The 16515-nt window shown below is 43.8% G+C and overlaps 1 protein-coding gene across 8 annotated transcripts in view; it reads left to right on the plus strand.

The window, feature by feature from the left end:
• fmnl2 (formin like 2) overlaps window positions 1-16515 on the plus strand; it is a 225478-nt gene that overhangs the window by 147293 nt on the left and 61670 nt on the right. For all 8 annotated transcript variants that reach the window (XR_004412570.1, XM_033024045.1, XM_033024048.1 and 5 more), the window contains exons 5-6: window positions 2176-2259; window positions 5378-5530. Coding sequence is in view for 7 of the 8 variants with exons in the window: in XM_033024045.1 (XP_032879936.1) it covers window positions 2176-2259; window positions 5378-5530 (237 nt within the window). In the remaining variant the exon portion in view is untranslated. The remainder of the gene's footprint in view (window positions 1-2175; window positions 2260-5377; window positions 5531-16515) is intronic.

The following is a 16515-nucleotide window of genomic DNA, read 5'->3' on the forward strand; positions in this document are numbered from 1 at the left end:
GCCACGATGCAACTGGTCAGCATGCTCTCTACTGTGCACCCGTAGAAGTTAGAGAGAGTCCTCCTTGACACACTGACTCTCCGTAATCTTCTCAGGAAGTAGAGGCGCTGACGTGCTTTCTTTATAATTGCATCAGTGTTCTCGGACCAGGAGAGATCTTCAGAGGAGGTGGTTCACCATCACCTCAAGGCCAATTATGAATGGACTGGAAATACAGGTCTTGCCTCCATTGTCCAAAATGTGAAAAAATGAATGAATAACATACAATCCAGGATTATTAGAGCAGACAATTTTAAAATGTTCCAGTGGCAACACAGTGGCACAGCTGGTAGAGCTGCTGCCTCACAGCACCAGAGATCCAGATTCGATCCTGGCGTCGGGTGCTGTCTGTGTGGAGTCTGCACATTCTCCCTGTGTGCAAACCCTCCGGGTGTGCCGGTTTCCTCCCACATTCCAGAAAGTGCAGGTTTGTAGGTCTATTGTTCTCTGTAAACTGCCCCCCAGTGTGTAGGGAGTGAATGAGAAAGTGGGATTACACAGAAGTGTACAGATAAACGCTTGCAGTGAGGAAATGTCGTGGGCCTGGTGTGGTCCTGTTTCTCCATGTTAACACCTATTTTGGAGAATACGAGCAAGCTTCTGCGTCAAACTCTTTGACTTTATTGGGATCTTTTAACTACGTTCACTACTATTTTTGAAAAGTGCATTTCCTACACCAATAAAGCTGCCTACCAGATGTAGCGTTTAAAGATGTCACACAGAGGAGAGATTGAAGAGCGATCTCGGGGACAATTTTTTCCACACAGAGGGTAGTCCATAGCTAGAATGAGCTGCCAGTGGAAGCAATGGAAGCAGATGGAATTGTGACTTTTAAAAGTGGCCAATGGTCAAATGCAGGCAAATTGCACCAGCTCAAGATGTCAACTCAGTTAACATGGACAAGGTTAGGGCCTGGAATTAGGGCCTGTTTCATTGCTGTACAGCTTTATGATTATGAGGCACAACATAGTCTCAGAGGGAGGTAACGGGAAAGGAGGCCGATTTAATGGAGCTTTCCTAAGATGTTGTAGGTGCTGAAATAAAGAAATGTTGTCTCGACGGGGGGAAAGATTTGCTCCATGGGCAGAAAAGTTTAGTTTAGTTTGGAGATACAAGGCGGAAACAGCCCCTTCAAGTCTGTGCCGACAAGCGATCCTCATATACTAACACTATCCTACATGCTAGGGACAATTTACAATCTTTACCAAAGCCAATTAAATTACAAACCTGTATATCTTTGGAATGTGGGAGGAAACTGGAGCACCCATAGAAAATCTAAGCGGTCACAGGGAGAACGTACAAACTCTATACAGACAGCACCCGTGTTCAATCGAGATTGAACCCGAGTTAGTGCAAAGTCCGCACTGTATCTCTAAAGTCTAAAGTAAAGTCTAAAGGATATGCAAGGAATCTGCAGGCAGAGGAGATTAGTTTAACCTGACAACAACATCCGTCGTGGATATTGTGGGCCGAAGGGCCTGTTCCTGTGCTGCACTGTTCTATGTGAAACAATCGCCGTGTTTTTTTAAATAAATGTCAAAATCAGCAATCTTGTCAGAACAATGCCCACAAAACTGCCCAGTAACATGTGCGCTGTGTTTCCTGTGTGCGCATAATTAATGAGAACTTCCAGGCATTGCTAAATCCAAGAAATATGCCGGTTTTGTTGTAAAGTAAACACCATTTTTGTAACTTGTCTGCAAGAGGTTTATCCAAGACTCTCTCCCACTCTCTTGAAATTTCATTTCCCTTATTGTCTGGGGCTAAATCTCCTGGCTGGCTGTGCTGGAATTTCACATCTAGCCAAGTGCTACCAGATGTGGGATTCTTCTTTTCCCCTGGTAACCCCACTTGTGCTGCAAATGGAAAAATAAATAATTTACTCTCTTCTGATATTTTGTCCTGTTGCACTAAAGCTGCTTCTGCTGCCGCGCTCAGACTTTTAATAGTGTATGAGAAGCTGTGCTTCAAGCTGGGGTTTGGGGGAGGGGGGGGATGAGGGGTTAGGGTTATATCTTGTTTGTACCATATTTATGGGATACTTGGCCAAGATTAACTATTTTGTTTTGGCTTAAATTGCTAGTTTTTTTTTAAGCTACATGTGCTCTTACAATATGCGCATTTGTTCTTCCACAGTTGGGTGAGAGAGTTTTTGAATGAAGAGAATCAAGGCCTGGACATACTGGTGGAGTACCTCTCGTTCGCACAGTGCGCAGTGACGTAAGTATCTTTTTGATCACTAACCAGTAAATTGTTTGTATGCAAAATTTAGAATCCAGTACTGGATACAGTCCCATTAAAAGTGACGTTAGTGGCCTAGTGTAATAATACAGCTTTGAACTTGTTTCTTTATAAGGCATAGGAGCAGAATAAGACCATTTGGCGCAGCGAGTCTACTCCGCCATTCAATCATCTTCTTCTTCTTTCGTGTGGCGTGCACAGCCTAAAGTTGTTGGACAACTTGTTCTATTTGATCTTCCATTTGTGCACGTCGAGTTGATTGCATTAGTCCAAACAGGGTGGACCACGTGAAGGTTGCAATCTTCCACCCCAACCATTCAATCATGGCTTTCCTTCTCAACCCCATTGCCCTGCCTTCTTCCCATAACCCTTGACACACTTACTAAGAAATCGTAGAAAGTTGTAGATGCAGCCCTGACCATCACACAAACCACCTCCCTTCCATTGTCTCCATCTACACCTCACGCTGCCTTGGCAAGGCCAGCAGCATTATCAAGAATCAGTCTCACTCTTCTCTCTTCTCCCCTCTCCCATCAGGCAAGAGGTACAGAAGTGTGAAGCCGCACACCTCCAGATTCAGGAACAGTTTCTTCCCAGCTGTTATCTGGCAACTGAACCATTCAATCACCAACTAGAGAGTAGTCCTAACCATCCATCTACCTCATTGGAGAACTTTGCACTATCTTTAATCTGACTTTATTTTGCAGTCAATGTTGCAACCTTTATCCTATATCTGGTCACTGCTAATGGCTTGTAATGGATTGTAATCATGTATAGTATTTTTACGGGCTAAATAGCACACAAACAAAACTTTTCATTGTACCTCGATACACGTGACAAAAATAAACTAAACTAAACTAAACTAATCAATAATCTGTCAATCTCCACCTTAAAAATACCCAATAATGGCTTCCACAGCCGTCTGTGGCAATAAATTCCACAGATTCACCACCCTCTGGCTAAAGAAATTCCTCCTCATCTCATTTTTAAACATACCTCCTTTTATTCTGAGGCTGGGCCCTCTGGTCCGCTTCTTCCCCTCTTTCTTTTAAGGTGGATAAACAGTGGTTAAGAGATTCCAAAAAAATCCATGGATACAAGGAACTGCAGATGCTGGTTCGCAATAAAAAAAGACACAAAGTGCTGGAGTAAATCAGTAGGTCTGGCAGCACCTCTGGAGAACATCGATAGGTGATGTTTCGGGTCAGGACCCTTCTTCAGAATAAAAATAATTTGCTAGTTTTCCTGTACTTAATGAGCACAAGCAATTACTTTAATGAAATTATGTTTCCAACAACAGTGAGCTCTTCTTATAGGATAAAATAATAGTCTGCAGTTGAGGTCACCCCCATTACAGTAAGAATGAGGAGGCTTTGGAGAGGGTGCAGAGGCAGTTTACCACAATGCTGTCTGGATTAGAGGGTGTTAGCTACAAGGAGAGGTTGGACAAAGTTGCATTGATTTCACTGAAAGTGAGATTAGACAAACTGGGATTGCTTTCTCTGGACGGTTTGCAGTTGAGGGGAGACCTGTTGGAAGTATATACAATTATGAGAGGCATAAATAGGCTAGGCAGAACCATTTTTCCAAGGTGGAAACGTCAAAGCCAAGAGGGCGTAGCTTTAAGATGAAAGGGGCAAAGTTTAAAGGAGATGTGCGGAGCAATGTTTTTGCAGAGTGGTGGGTGCCCGGAATGCATGGCCAGGAGTGGTGGGAGAGGCGGATAAGATAGTGGCATTTAAGAATGCACATGGATATACAGAGATAGGCACATGGATATACAGAGAATGGAGTGATACGATCACATGCAGGAAGAGGAGATTTGTTTAACATGGCACCATGTTTGGCATGGACATTGTGGGGTGAGGGGTCTGTTTTATTCAATGTTCCATGTTCTAAGGGTACTATGTCCTAAAAATGCTTGTGAAAAAAATAGTATCTCAATTTGCTGAATGTTTTAACAGGGTGTGTTTGTTGATCTGATTAATTCAGAACAGTTCTTGCTAAATGCATGTTTTGTCATATGTTTGGAAGAGGTGCAACAAAAACTTGTTTTGCCCTTACAAGCGCTGGTTTAAATCTGCCCATACAAGTAATCTGTACTTGATTTATAAGATGCAGATGTTTTCACTCTCTCCTCTTGTAGTGCACATGACTATAATGTTTATGTTTGCATAATTTATATTTGATATCATGTAAAGTGAAAAAGCAATGTATTTCACTGCGTGTTAACACTGTCATACAGCACAGAAGCATAGCCTTCAGCCCAACTTGTCCTTGCCGCCCAAGATGCTCCATCTAAGCTAGACCCATTTGCCTGCCTTTGGCCCATATCCCTCTAAATCTTTCCTATCCATGTATCTGACCAAGTCTATTGCAAGTGCTTTTGGAGAGGTGTACATATATATATATGGTAGACAAAAATGCTGGAGAAACTCAGCGGGTGCGGCAGGAAATAGGCAACCTTTCGGGCCAAAACCCTTCTTCAGACCACCTTCGATTTTCCTTCGATTTTACCTTCGATTTTATCTTCGATTTTCCAGCATCTGCAGTTCCTTCTTGAACATATATATATATATGTACACATATATATATGCAGGGAATGGAGGGATATGGATTATATGCAGGCTGATTAGTGTTACTCTTGGCATTATGTTCGGCACAGACATTGTGGGCCGAAGAGCCTGTTCTTGTGCTGTACTGTTCTATGATCCATGTTGAAAGTGCTGTTAAGGTAACTGCCTCAACTACTTACCCTGGCAGCTCGTTCTATCTGCTTGATTAGATTGTACATGTTGTATCAACAGACTAGTGGCTAGGACTTTATTCCTTGGAGCGCAGGAGGCTGAGGGGTGATCTTACAGAGTTGTATAAGATCATGAGGGAATAGATAGGGTGAATGCACAGAGTCTTTTACCCGGAGTAGGGGAATCAAGAACCAGAGAACATGGGTTTATGGTGAGAGGGGAAAGATTTAATAGGAACCTGAGGGGCAACTTTTTCCATACAATATGGAATATAAGATTGATGGTCTTCCGCATATTGATGGTGGCCATGTGACGAATAAGCAATGTGTTTTGTTCCAAAACGTGTTCAGGTTTGATTATGAAAGTGTGGAGAATAACGTGGAGAATGCAATGGACAAGAATAAACCGTGGAGCCGCTCCATTGAGGATTTACACCGGGGCAGTATTCTACCATCACCCGTTGGGAATAGTTTGTCACGGTCTTCCAGGCACTCAACCTTACGGTAAGCTCATGACTGAACTCTTCCATTTTATCAGCAAGGACAGGATTTACAATGATAACAACGTGATCTCCCATTGGCAACTAAATACGAGCTGCTTTTGTAACATTATTTGACGGTGCAGCTGATAGAACCACTGCCTCACAACGCCAGAGAACCAACTTCAATCCCAACCTCCGTTATCCTTAAACTCTAGCACAGAACCCAGCAGTATGAATATTGATTTCTCTAATTTCAAGTAACCCTTGCATTCCCTCTCTCTCAGTCCCTCCCCCACTCTCGTCATCCTTTACTGTTCGTACTGTCTCATTATCCCCTCCTCCACAGCCAACAACAAACCATTGTGGGTTCTTTGGCCATTGGTGCCGGCTATGATTTGTTCTGTACCTGTACAGGGTCTCTAATTTCCCTATCCCCTGACTCTCAGTCTGAAGCAGGGTCTAGGCCCAAAACGTCACCCATCCTATTTCTCCAGAGATGCCGCCTGACCCGCTGAGTTTTACTCCAGCATTTTGTGACTTTCCTCGGTGTAAAGAAGCATCTGCATCCACACATCTCTCTGATTCTGTTGTATTGATGGTAGGGGCCTTGATCTTATCATTTACATTCACTGTCTTCACTGCCACGACCGATGAAAGCAAGTCTACCGTATGCCTTCTTTACCACTCCTCTTTCATCACCACTTTCTGGGAGCTATGGATTTAGAGTCATAGAGTCACACAGCAAGGAAACAGGCCCTTCAGTCCAACTTGCCCACGCCGACCAACGCAGACTGGTGGCAATAGTGTGGATGGGACATGTTGGTCGGTGTGGGCAAGTTGGGGTGATGGGAGTGTTTCCACACTGTATGACTCTATGACCAGTTTCTGAATATCCACCAGGTTTGGTGAGGATAAGGAACTGAATGTCCATGGCCCATTTCCTGCATTATTCAGCATCATGGAGGTGGTGCCCAGGCATGTTTTACAGCCTGTTGTATCACATTGTATGTGTCTGGACCCCTCCATGACTTAACGTAATGGATGATTGTATAACCTGGGGGAACTCGCTGATGTCTTAGTTACCGTACTGATTTCCTACTCATGATTAACTTTTGATTAATTGGAAATTAATGCATCAGAGTATTACGCAACATAATACAATTCCTGGGTCTCAATTCCTTCACTTGTAAATTTGTATTATTCACAGTGCTGGTAATGCTCCGAGTCATAGAGTCATACAGCGTGAAAACTGATCCTTCGGCCCAACTTGCCCACGTTGACCAACATGCTCCTCTACATTAGTCCCACCTGCCCGCGTTTGGCCCATATCCCTCGAAACCTACCTTATCCATGTACCTTTTTAAATGTTTCCTAAATGTTGTGATAGTTCCTCCCTCAGCTACCTACTCCAGCAACTTGTTCCATACACCCACCGTCTTTTATATAAAAAAAGTTACCCCTCGGGTTCCTATTACATTTTTCCCCCCTCACCGTAAACCTATGTCCTCTGGTTCTCGATTGCCCTACTGTAGGATTCCCCTGCTCTTCATTAAAGACTGTGCATTTACCCAATCTATCCTTTCATGATAATGTGTGCCTCGATCAGATCACCCCTCATCCTCCTGTGCTCCAAGGATAACGCTACAATTAAGATAGGTGAGCCAGAGTTTGAAGGCAGTCAACTTATGGGTGACCATCTGAATCCATTAAACTGAGCTGCACTGGGAGGAAATCAGATTTGTGAAACAGCTGGAAGCGAATAGCTGTACGAAATCTTGATTAAGATTGTGCCTCTTGCCATGAAGAAGTCCGTAAAACAGTGGCAGTTTGGGAGAGCTTTCTAATGGTACAGAACTACTGGAAAAGTCAAACGCTGGAAAATACAGCAGTGATTTGAGGCATATTGGGGATATTATCAGAGTTTAAAGAGAAGCAGTGTGCCAAAATGCGTTGACTCATTCTCGTCTGATGCCAGCAAACCGCAGGAGTGTTCCTTCAGGCTACTCTAACTTACTTGATGGATAAGTCATTGCATGTCTGTTTCCTGCATTGCGTGGCCCGCCTAGAACATACTCAGCTAAAATACACTTACACGGCATGATATTGGGCTTTTCCAGTCCTCTTAACGAAAATGCACTGTATCGGAATCAGATTCCAGAAGTGTAATAAAAATAGCAGATGTATTTGGACCGTAACAACATTTAAAAGATAGGTAGATACAAGGAACTGTAGATGCTGGTTAATACGCAGAAGGACCCAAAGTGCTGGAGTAACTCAGCAGGTCAGGCAGTATCTCTAAAGAACCTGGATAGAGTCATAAAGTCCATACCTTGGTCCATATCCCTCTAAACCTGTCCTATCCATGTACCTGTCCAAATGTCCTTTAAACCGTACGATAGTACCTGCCTCAAATACGTACTCCGACTGCTCGTTCCACAGACCCACCACCACCCTTTGTGTAAAAAAGGTAGCCTTCTTCAAATTGGTCTTGACCTGAATCGTCGCCTAGCCATTTCCCCCAGCCATACTGCCAGACCTGCTGAGTTATTCCAGCACTTTGTGTTCTAATAGACTTATAAAAGATATTTGGACAGGTACATGGATAGGAAAAATTTACATGGATATGGAACGAGCGTAGATGGGCATCTTGGTCGGCATGTGCAAGTTGGGCTGAAGGCGCCGTTTTCCTGACTCTAAGACCCTCTATATTATTCTGGCCACCACAGTTAATGTCGTGTGGCTCAGTAGAAACATATTGCTGCAGAACTGAGCTTTAATATTTCTGACAAGAAGTAGAAGAGGGATCCTCTTGCTTCTGCTCTGCCTTTGTTTAGTTTCCTTCAGTTTAGAGATACAACACGAGACAGGCACTTTGGACCACATCTTGGATTTCTGTCCCATTAATTTAGGCAGCGTTTTTTTTAATGCTAATTCTTATCTCTTCATTCACTCTGAAGGGTGACACAGTTGCGCAGCTAGTAGAGCCGCTTCCTCACAGCGCCTGACCTCAGGTAACTGTGTGTGTGGAGTTTGTATGTTCTCCCTGTGATTGTGTGGGTTTCCTGCAGGTGCTCTGGTTTCCTCCCACATCCCAAAGACGTGCGGGTTTGTAGGTTAATTTGTCTCTATAACTTGCTCCTAGTGTGTAGGAAGTGGGTATGAAAGTGGGATAACATAGAATTAGAGTGAATGGGTGATCGATGGTCGACTTGGACACAGTGGTCTGAAAGGCCTGTTTCCATATTGTACCCTTCAATTAATTTGATCAATTCTTGGCTTGTATCACTCTCTTTTAGTTTAGTTTAGAGATTTAGCGCAGAAACAGGCCCTTCGGCCCACCTCATCTGTGCCGACCAGCGATCACCCTGTACACCAGCACTATCCTACACACTAGGGACAATTTACAATTTTTACCAAAGCCAATTAACCTACAAACCTGCACACCTTTGGAGTGTGGGAGGAAACCGGCGCACCCAGAGAAAACCCAAGTGGTCACAGAGAGAAGATATAAACTCCATACAGATAGCACCCGTAGTCAGGATGGAAACCGGGTATCTGGCACTGTAAGGCAGTGCCGCTCTGGAGCATCATTTTTCTCAATTTCTTTAAATCCCAAAATTATGTCTCTTTATTCATTTAGCAAGACTGCATTAATGAACTAAGCTATCCCTTTATACACATCTATCAAAGTTTTCATGGTTTATTTTTATGTTACACATTTGATTTCGCACATATTCTACTTTACTTTTCCTTATCAAAGTCTTTGTTCTTTATTGAATTCTATTTTTTTCCTAATCCTCAGGCTCTCTTGTTTTTGGCAACAACATAAGATTTTCCCTTTGATGTGATACTTTTTTAAATTTCACGTTGGTTATACTTGGCCCATTTCCCCCCACTAATGCTTCTCTGCACTTTAAAAGAATACTTATTTCCAGATAAGTGTAAATTAATTTAATTATTAACCAATGCTTGCTTATTTAGTTTATTGTCACATGTACTGAGATATACCTGTTAGAGAAACAGTGCGGAAACAGGCCCTTCGGTTCACCGAGCCTGTGTCGATATCCTACATATTAGGGACTAATAGAAGCTAGTTAACCTACAAACCTTGCAATGTGGGAGGAAACCGAAGCACCCAGCGAAAACCCACGCGGTTATAGGGAGAACGTACAAACTCTGTACAGGCAGCACCTGTAGTCAGGATTGAACCCGGCTGTCTGGCACTGTAAGGCAGCAACTCTATTGCTGCGCCACTGAGCAGCCCTTATTAATATGTTTTGCCTAGCTGCCAATACGCTCATATCTCATATCTTTGTAGTTTGCTTTGTTAGACTTAAGACCCGTCACATACAGCTGAACTTGCTAAATCCTGAGTGAACTGATGTTATTTTTATTTATTTCACTGTGTAATCTTTCATCCAGATTGTTTTACCGCTACTTTTTTTTGCCCTCAAAAGTACCTCATAAATGTTTTTAAAACTGCTGTGGGAACAATCACAATCATGCACAAAGTTTGACATATGGCATGCAAGCCGTGGATGTAAAGAATGTGGCCGTTTTATTACCTCCAGGTTAAATTTAGCTCCGTGGGCTCCAGTCCCACTCCAGAGACGTGATTTAAAAATCCCAAGCAAACTCTGCAGTACTTTGCTCACTCAATGTTGACATCTACCAGAGAGCTTCAATGATTAAATGATTCTTTAGAGAGATACAGTGTGGAAACAGGCCCTTCGGCCCAACGAGTCCATGCCGACCAGCGATCTCCTGTGCACGAGCACTATCCTACACACTAGCGACAATTTACAATTTTACCAAGGCCAATTAACCTACAAACCTGCAAGTCTTTGGAGTGTGGGAAGAAACCAAGCACCCAGTAAAAAAACACAAGTGGTCACAGGGGGAACTTGCAACCTCCGTATAGACAGCACCCATAGTCAGGATCGAACCCAGGTCTCTGGCGTTGTAAGACACCAGACTTTTCCACTGTGCCATTGTGCCGCCCCGAACATAATCCTTATTCTTGCACAGCATTGATAGAACGAAAACAGGAAGGATGTGGGAACTTTAGAGAGGGTGCAGAAGAGGTTTACCAGAATGTTGCCTGACCTGGAATGGACGGTATTACCTGTAAGGAGACATCAGACAAACGTGGATTGTTTTCTCTGGAATGTCGAGAAGAGACGTGATAGAAGTACATAAAATGATGAGAAGCACAGATAGGGTAGAGAGTCAGAATCTTTATCCCAGCATGGAACTGTCAAGGATTAATCCTTGTAAACCTTCACAGGGCATAGCTTTGAGATGAGAGGGGTAATGTATACAGGAGATGTGCAGGCAAGTTTATCACAAAGAGAGTGGTGGGTGTCTGGAAGGCGCTGCTAGGAGTGGTGGTGGGGGCAAATATGATAGGGGCATTTAATAGTAAGATTAAACGAGAACTTACCAGTTTGAAGTTTGATCGTTATTTTATGAGGAGTAACGTTGAGGGATTACGTGAAGAACCCCGCCAGGACGCATGCGTGTCATTCTTCAAAGCAGCGGTGTGAAATCACAGATAACTGTAATGACTGAACATAGTAAGATTAGAGAAGAGATACCAGTTAAGTATATGATCAAGGGTGGGAGCGGAGGGCACGTAATCCCTCAACGTTACTCCTCATAAAATAACGATCAAACTTCAAACAGGTAAGTTCTCGTTTAATCTTACTATTTTACTTCGGAGTCACGTGAGTGACTACGTGAAGATTTTAAAGCTCTGTGATTTCATGCCGTGGAAACGAGTCCATGCATCACATCTGCCTTGATGACTGTAGGAGGAATTGTGTCAACATATTTTAGACATGAATCCGACATTGAAATCCATGAATTTATTAACACAAATTATAACCCCTATTTATGGGGTAATTAAATTACAGAACTTAAATTGTTTCTGCAAATGTTCCAGGTTTAATGACTGGTTTATGATAAAATAGTTGGAATGTTTTTTCCCCTGACCATCCTGCTGCCTTGAGGGTTTGGTCCATTGGTACATCCAACTGCATAGCTGCCGATGTAGCTGCAGCCCTGGTGGAATGAGATTTAAAATATTAGTATCCACCCCAGCCTGTGTTAGAACCTGTTTCAGCCATCTTGAGATGGTCTGGACCGACACTTTTTTGTGTGGTTGCTTATGGCTGACTAAAAGTGCCTTCTCATTGCCTCTGATGATTTTCTCCATATATAACGACAAATGTTTTACTATACAGAGACGATCATCTGTTAGGTAAGACCTAAATTCGATATTGAGGCCCGCTGATCCCTGTCTGTTCTGTTTCACTAATTCATAAATATGAAACGTAACGTTTTTAGATGAAGAAGTCATGTTGTCCAGTCTTAATTTATGTAATGACTGTACCCTTTGTGCCGTGACCAATGCCATTAGCATGACTGTTTTTAATGTCAGTCTATGTAGGGACAGAGCTGTTGCTGGAGACCAATTCCTGAGCATCTTCAGGACAATACTCACATCCCATATTTGGGAGTACCTGGTTCTTGGGGGATTGGTATTAAAAATTCCCCTCATAAGTTTTGTTACCAGTGGGTGAGTTCCAACAGAGTGACGCTCTGTTCCTTGCCATAGATAAGTCGATAAGGCACTTCTGGCGCAGTTGATGGCACTATAACTGAGCCCCTCATCATAATGGAGGCCTGCCAGGTATTCCAGAACAGACGGGATGTTCATATCTCTGTAGGTGATGCTGTTTTTGTTACAATACATCTCCCACTTCCTGATATAGACCAGATACTGTTTTTTGGTGGACTGTCTTTGGGCCGCCGAAATCATGTTCACTGTTCGGTCCGTCAGTCCCAGCTGTAGTAGAGGTGTTTTTAAAACTCTACAAATTAATAAATTCAAATAGTTATGGCATGGGTGGCTATCCCTTGTTACGGGATGAACCAACAAGTCTGGTCTATTCGGGATGGTGATACATGGTTCTAATACCATGTTCATTATCACTGGGAACCATGGTTGAGTAGGCCAATCGGGTACTACCAAAATACCAGACGCAGAGTCCTGCTGTATTTTCCTTAATACCCGACTGATGAGGCAGAAAGGAGGGAATGCATAAATAAACAATTTCCCCCCCAATGCAGCGAAAATGCATCTGTCGCCGCTGCCCCAGGGTCTGGTTCCCATGAAACATAATTTGATAACTGGTGATTAAGCCTGGATGCGAATAGATCGATATCTGGTGTTCCATATCGTGCTGTAATTTCAGCAAATACTTTTTATTCAACATCCATTCGGTGTTTTCATTAAATTTGCGTGACCTGGTGTCTGCCACTAAATTTAGTTTACCTGATAGGTAAGTAGCTGATATCCAAATATCTCTCTGGATACACCACTGCCAAATTGTATTAGCCAGATTGTCACATGATGTCGATTTGTTTCCACCCATGTGGTTGATATATGCTACCACGGTGGTATTGTCAATCTGTAGTCTAACATGCTGGTGATATGACCCAGTACAATATGACTTTAGGCCACAGAATGCACCCAACATTTCCAGGTAGTTTATGCCCAGTGTTAGTAATAATGATGCCTCCTGAGCAGTCCATCTACCTCCACAGCTGGAGATGGAATTGGTGGCACCCCAACCAAGTGCACTGGCATCAGTTTGTAGCACCATATAAGGGTTACTGACAATGATTGGATTGAAACAAAGCCAAATGTTATCTATCCACCATTTTGGTTCCATTATAGCTTTGATTGGTAGCTGCATTGGTCTGTCAAAATGACCAGCATTGATTTTGAGTGCTTGTATTTTTGCTCTCTGTAAATTTTGGTAATGTAAAGGTCCAAATTGTGTGGCTGGAAAAGCAGCCACCATTTTGTCAATTACTTTTGCTACCAATCTGATGGACGGTTACTGATGTCAATGAGGTTATTGCAAGCCTCTATTAAGTCTATAGCCTTTCCCTTTGGCAAAGTCACCGACATGTGAACTGAGTCAATTGTGAACCCCAAATAGTCCATAGTAGTGGAAGGCGTTAATTTAGATTTAACTGGATGGATAATAAACCCCAGTTTCAAATAACTGTTTTGTGGCTGTTACAGTTTGTTTGGCCAATTCCAAAGTTTTGCCCACAATAAGTATGTCATCTAGATATGCCATGACCATGTGTTTTTGTTTCCGTAGAAACGCTAGGGCTGGTTCCAAAATTTTTGTGAACAGCCTGGGGCTGATGATAACCCATTTGGTAGTGCTGTATACTGCCAGAGCTGTCCCATCCAGTTGAATTTTAAGTAACATCTGTGGTCACCTCGTATAGGCACTGAATAGTAAGCATCTTTTAAATCGATGCTGGCCATGAAGTAACCTTTGGAAATTAATTGTTTAGCAGTAACAAAGGTTTCCATTTTGAAATGAATATATTGTACAAATGTATTCAATTTGGTCAGATCTATGATGATGCGACAACCACCATCTTTTTGTTTTTGGTAAATATATTGGACACGAATTCTAGTGGTTCGTGTTGGGTTTTTTCAATTACACCTTTGCTCCATGCATTCAGAAAGGAGTGTATTCTCCCCCCCAACCTCCATGCTCCCTGTATTTTGTAGGGAACCAGACCCACCTACCTCCATAGTTACCAGTGGCAGGTTTACTTCTTTTTGTAAGTTCTTCGCTGATGTTGATGCGCTGGTGTCTGGATTTGTGGTTTGGTTGACGTTGGAGGTCCGCGTATTTTCCAGGAAGGCTGGCCTGGGCCATGGCCTAAAAAAGACTCATGTTTTGTGTACCGGGCCTTCGAGCTTTCACCAGTCGGTCTTGCTCTACTGGTGGGTGCGTAGGGGTGCTGTCTATGGCTGTAGTGGGTTTTTGATGGAGTCCCTTTTATTAGTCCCAGGGTTTTTGCTTCCTCATCGAGCTCCTTGACTTGCTTCGATAGGTTGCCTCCAAATAGTAGTATCGGTGTCTTGATGTGGTGTCCAGTACAGCCTGTTCTTGTAGCTGGTTTAGAGACATATAGTCTATACTGGCAGCTAGCTTTTGCTCCAGGTTTTGGCCAGTCTAGTCTGGCTGTATGAAGTTGGACACCATGTCCAGTAGGTGTTCTTGTTCCTGCACCCCCTGCACACTTGACTTTTCTTCTGCGAACCCCTCTTCCAGATCAGCCCAGAACTGACCCGCAGTGCTCCCCTCTGATGAGGTAGAAGCACTGTGCAGCCCTTCAAGAGGTACTGCTGTGGGTTTGCCATAGAGCCCACTGTGACCCGACTCCATCTCCCGGAGCCTGTCACGTTGGAGCAAATGCTCCACACACCGCTCCATCCGGCTCCAGCGCTCACGGTCGCTGGCCGCCCGCGGCTGCTCAAAGTCGGACTCCTCTGAGCCCACGACTTTGATGGTTTTTTGTCTTGCCTTACCGCCCGGCCGCGGAGTGGATCTGGCCGGTGCGGAGGTGACATCGGGCACAGCTGATCCCATTATAGGTGATTCAAGTGTCGCTGGCCGCTGCTGGCCCACCAGCTTTGTCGCAGCCCGTTGGTTTCTCCACCTGTAATCAGCATGGGAAAACACAAAAAGACCGCAGCTCTTACCTGCAGGTCCTGGGTTTAAATTGTCGCTACGGGGGAACGTCGTTCCACCCCGCCTCCTGCCGTTTTCGACTTGTCAAAAGTCGACGGCCCCATCTGAATAGTCTCCCGCCCGGCCGTGGTGTTCTGGCAGGCGCGGGACCAAAAGTCGGCACAGCTGATCCCTTACGGGGCTTGTGCCTTCAGCTGCTGCTGGCTCCCGCAACTTTGCGGTCCTCCCCAGCCAGCTTTACTCGCAGCACTTGTGGACACTATTTTGTCCAGCTTCCCCCCCCGTGTAAAAACAGCGCGGGAACAAAAACTACCGCAGAGTAAATCACTTACCTGCAGGTCGCGGTTTCAAACTTACCGCTGCGGGGGAACGCTCCACCCCGCCTGTCGTTTCGCAAGCGTGAAAGCGATATGACACGCATGCGTCCTGGCGGGGTTCTTCACGTAGTCACTCACGTGACTCCGAAGTAAAATAGGCTTTTTGATAGGCGCATGGATATGGAGGGAAATGGATCACGTTCAAGCAGAGGAGATTAGTTTATCTTGGCATGGACATTGTGGGCCAGAGGGCCTGTTCCTGTGCTGTTCTGTTCTCTGTTTGAACAATCACCTGGTTAATACCTCGCTGTTAGTAAAAGAACAATGTACATACATTGGTTGTCCTATATTTTCCTTCATTATAACGATAATGATGTTTCAAAAAGTGATTATTTGCTAACTATGGAGCTAACTGTCATTAAGGTGTTGAATAAATGGGATGTATGTTTCTCGTAAGGGACAAAGCCTTGGTTGTAGTCTAAAGTATTTGCTTGATTGAGAATGTTTCCTTTACACACATAATTAACTTGAATGGTGATTAACCTTAATTGGTTTACAGCTCATTTCGTGAAGACAGCTGCTGAAGTCTGCACTGTTTGAAATATGGATCCATTTAGCAAACAAAAGGGAAAGTCCGAAATAAAATTTAGTCAAGATCTGATTTTACATCTAGTTGATCATTGTTGCAATTCTGCCTTGATCTTCATTTAATCTTTAGACATGATGGATGCTGCTTTACAACAAAAAAAGACACAACAAAAGACACGGCAGTAGCTGGAGTATAGCGGCATTGTGACGCAGTGGTAGAGTTGCTGCCTTACAGACCTGGGTTCGAACCTGACTACGGGTGCTGTCTGTACAGAGTTTGCACGTTCTCCCTGTGACCGCGTGGGCTTTCCCCGGCTGCTCCGGTTTCCTCCCACATTCCAAAGACGTGCATAAGTTAATTGGCCTTTGTAAATTGTCCCCAGTGTGTAACATAGTATTAGTGTACGGGGTGATCGCTGATCGGCAAGGGCTCGGTGGGCCAAAGGGCCTGTTTCCATTCTGTATCTGTAAACTAAACTAAACTCAGTGGGTCAGGGTCCGAATCATCACCTATCCTTTTTCTCCAG

The sequence above is a fragment of the Amblyraja radiata genome, chromosome 7, assembly GCF_010909765.2.
Source record: "Amblyraja radiata isolate CabotCenter1 chromosome 7, sAmbRad1.1.pri, whole genome shotgun sequence".
In the NCBI taxonomy this organism is placed as follows: Eukaryota; Metazoa; Chordata; class Chondrichthyes; order Rajiformes; family Rajidae; genus Amblyraja; species Amblyraja radiata.